The sequence below is a fragment of the Malurus melanocephalus genome, unplaced genomic scaffold (assembly GCF_030028575.1).
Source record: "Malurus melanocephalus ecotype Western Australia unplaced genomic scaffold, MMel_1.1 scaffold_3888, whole genome shotgun sequence".
NCBI classification, from domain to species: domain Eukaryota; kingdom Metazoa; phylum Chordata; class Aves; order Passeriformes; family Maluridae; genus Malurus; species Malurus melanocephalus.
The window spans coordinates 2,885-4,299 of NW_026627120.1; the positions used below are offsets into that span (position 1 = coordinate 2,885).

The window sequence follows — 1,415 nt, forward strand, 5'->3', positions numbered from 1 at the left end:
ACCCCATCCATTCCCTCAGCATCACCCAGGATCCCATTCCATCCCATTTTCCCGTGCTGATTCCTGGCTCCAAGCTCTCAGATTGCTGTGGGTGCAGAGCTGAGGCCTCAATTCCCTCCCTGAGGGTTGTGGAGCCTCCCTGGATCTCGTTCCTCCCTTGGGTTCCTCCTGCAGCTCCTCCCTGTTTTCCTTGGAGCTCAAAGGAGCAGTGGAACGTTCCTGCTCCGGGATTTTTTGTGGGGATTTAGTGGGATTTGTGTCCCCTCTTCTTGCTTTTTGGAGTTCTTTCCTGCTTTTTGGAGTCTTTTCCTGCTTTTTGGAATCTTTTCCTGCTTTTTGGAGTCCATTCCTACCTTTTGGGGTCTCTTCCTGCTTTTTGGAGTCCCTTCCTGCTTTTTGGAGTCTTTTCCTGCTTTTTTTGAATTATTTCCTGCTTTTTGAGTCCATTCCTACCTTTTGGGGTCTCTTCCTGCTTTTTGGAGTCTTTTCCTGCTTTTTGGAATCTTTTCCTGCTTTTTGGGGTCCATTACTGCCTTTTGGGGTCCCTTCCTGCTTTTTTGGGGTCTCTTCCTTCTTTTTGGAATATTTTCCTGCTTTTTGGAATCTTTTCCTGCTTTTTGGAGTCCATTCCTACCTTTTGGGGTCTATTCCTGCCTTTTGGGGTCCCTTTCTGCTTTTTGGGGTCTCTTCCTTCTTTTTGGAATATTTTCCTGCTTTTTGGAGTCCATTCCTGCCTTTTGGGTCCGTTCCTGCCTTTTTGAGTCTTTTTCTGCTTTTTGGAGTCCCTTCCTGCTTTTTGGAATATTTTCCTGCTTTTTTGAATTCTTTCCTGCTTTTTGGGATCCATTCCTGCCTTTTGGGATCCCTTCCTGCTTTTTGGGGTATTTTCTTGCTTTCTTCAGTTCTTTCCTGCCTTTTGGAGTTCATTCCTGCTTTTTTGAGTCCATTCCTGCTTTTTGGGGTCCCTTCCTTTTTTTGGAATCTTTTCCTGCTCTTTGGAGTTCTTTTCTGCATTTTTGAATTCTTTCCTGCTTTTTGGAGTCTCCTCCTGCTTTTGGAGTCTTTTCCTGCTTTTCAGAAATTATCTCCTGCATTTTTGACTCCATCCCTTTCCTTTTGGAGTTCTCTCCTGATTTTTTGAGTCCTTTCCTACTTTTTGGGGTCCCTTCCTCCTTCTTTCTCTCTGTCTCCCTGCCCTCCCCTGCAGTTACCAAACCGAGATAACAAAAACCAGGAACACATCTCTGTTCTGGGATATTCTGGGATGCATTTCCCTCAGTTTCTCCTCATGCCTTTTACCCATRGCCATTCCAGATCYTTAACCTCRCWTTTTTTCCCCATTTCTCACAGAGCCTCTCGGAGAAATCCTGCAAAGTTTTCCGCATTTTCCGCCAGTGGGAGAGCATGAACTCCTC

General features: G+C 45.5%; 1 protein-coding gene across 1 annotated transcript in view; it reads left to right on the plus strand.

Annotated features, from left to right (window-relative positions):
- ZC3HC1 (zinc finger C3HC-type containing 1) overlaps positions 1–1,410 on the plus strand; it is a gene marked incomplete at its 3' end in the record, with an annotated part of 2,904 nt that extends 1,494 nt beyond the window's left edge. The window contains exon 3 of the mRNA XM_057389188.1: positions 1,351–1,410. Coding sequence (XP_057245171.1) covers positions 1,351–1,410 — 60 coding nt within the window. The remainder of the gene's footprint in view (positions 1–1,350) is intronic.
- Between the last annotated feature and the right edge of the window lie 5 nt (positions 1,411–1,415).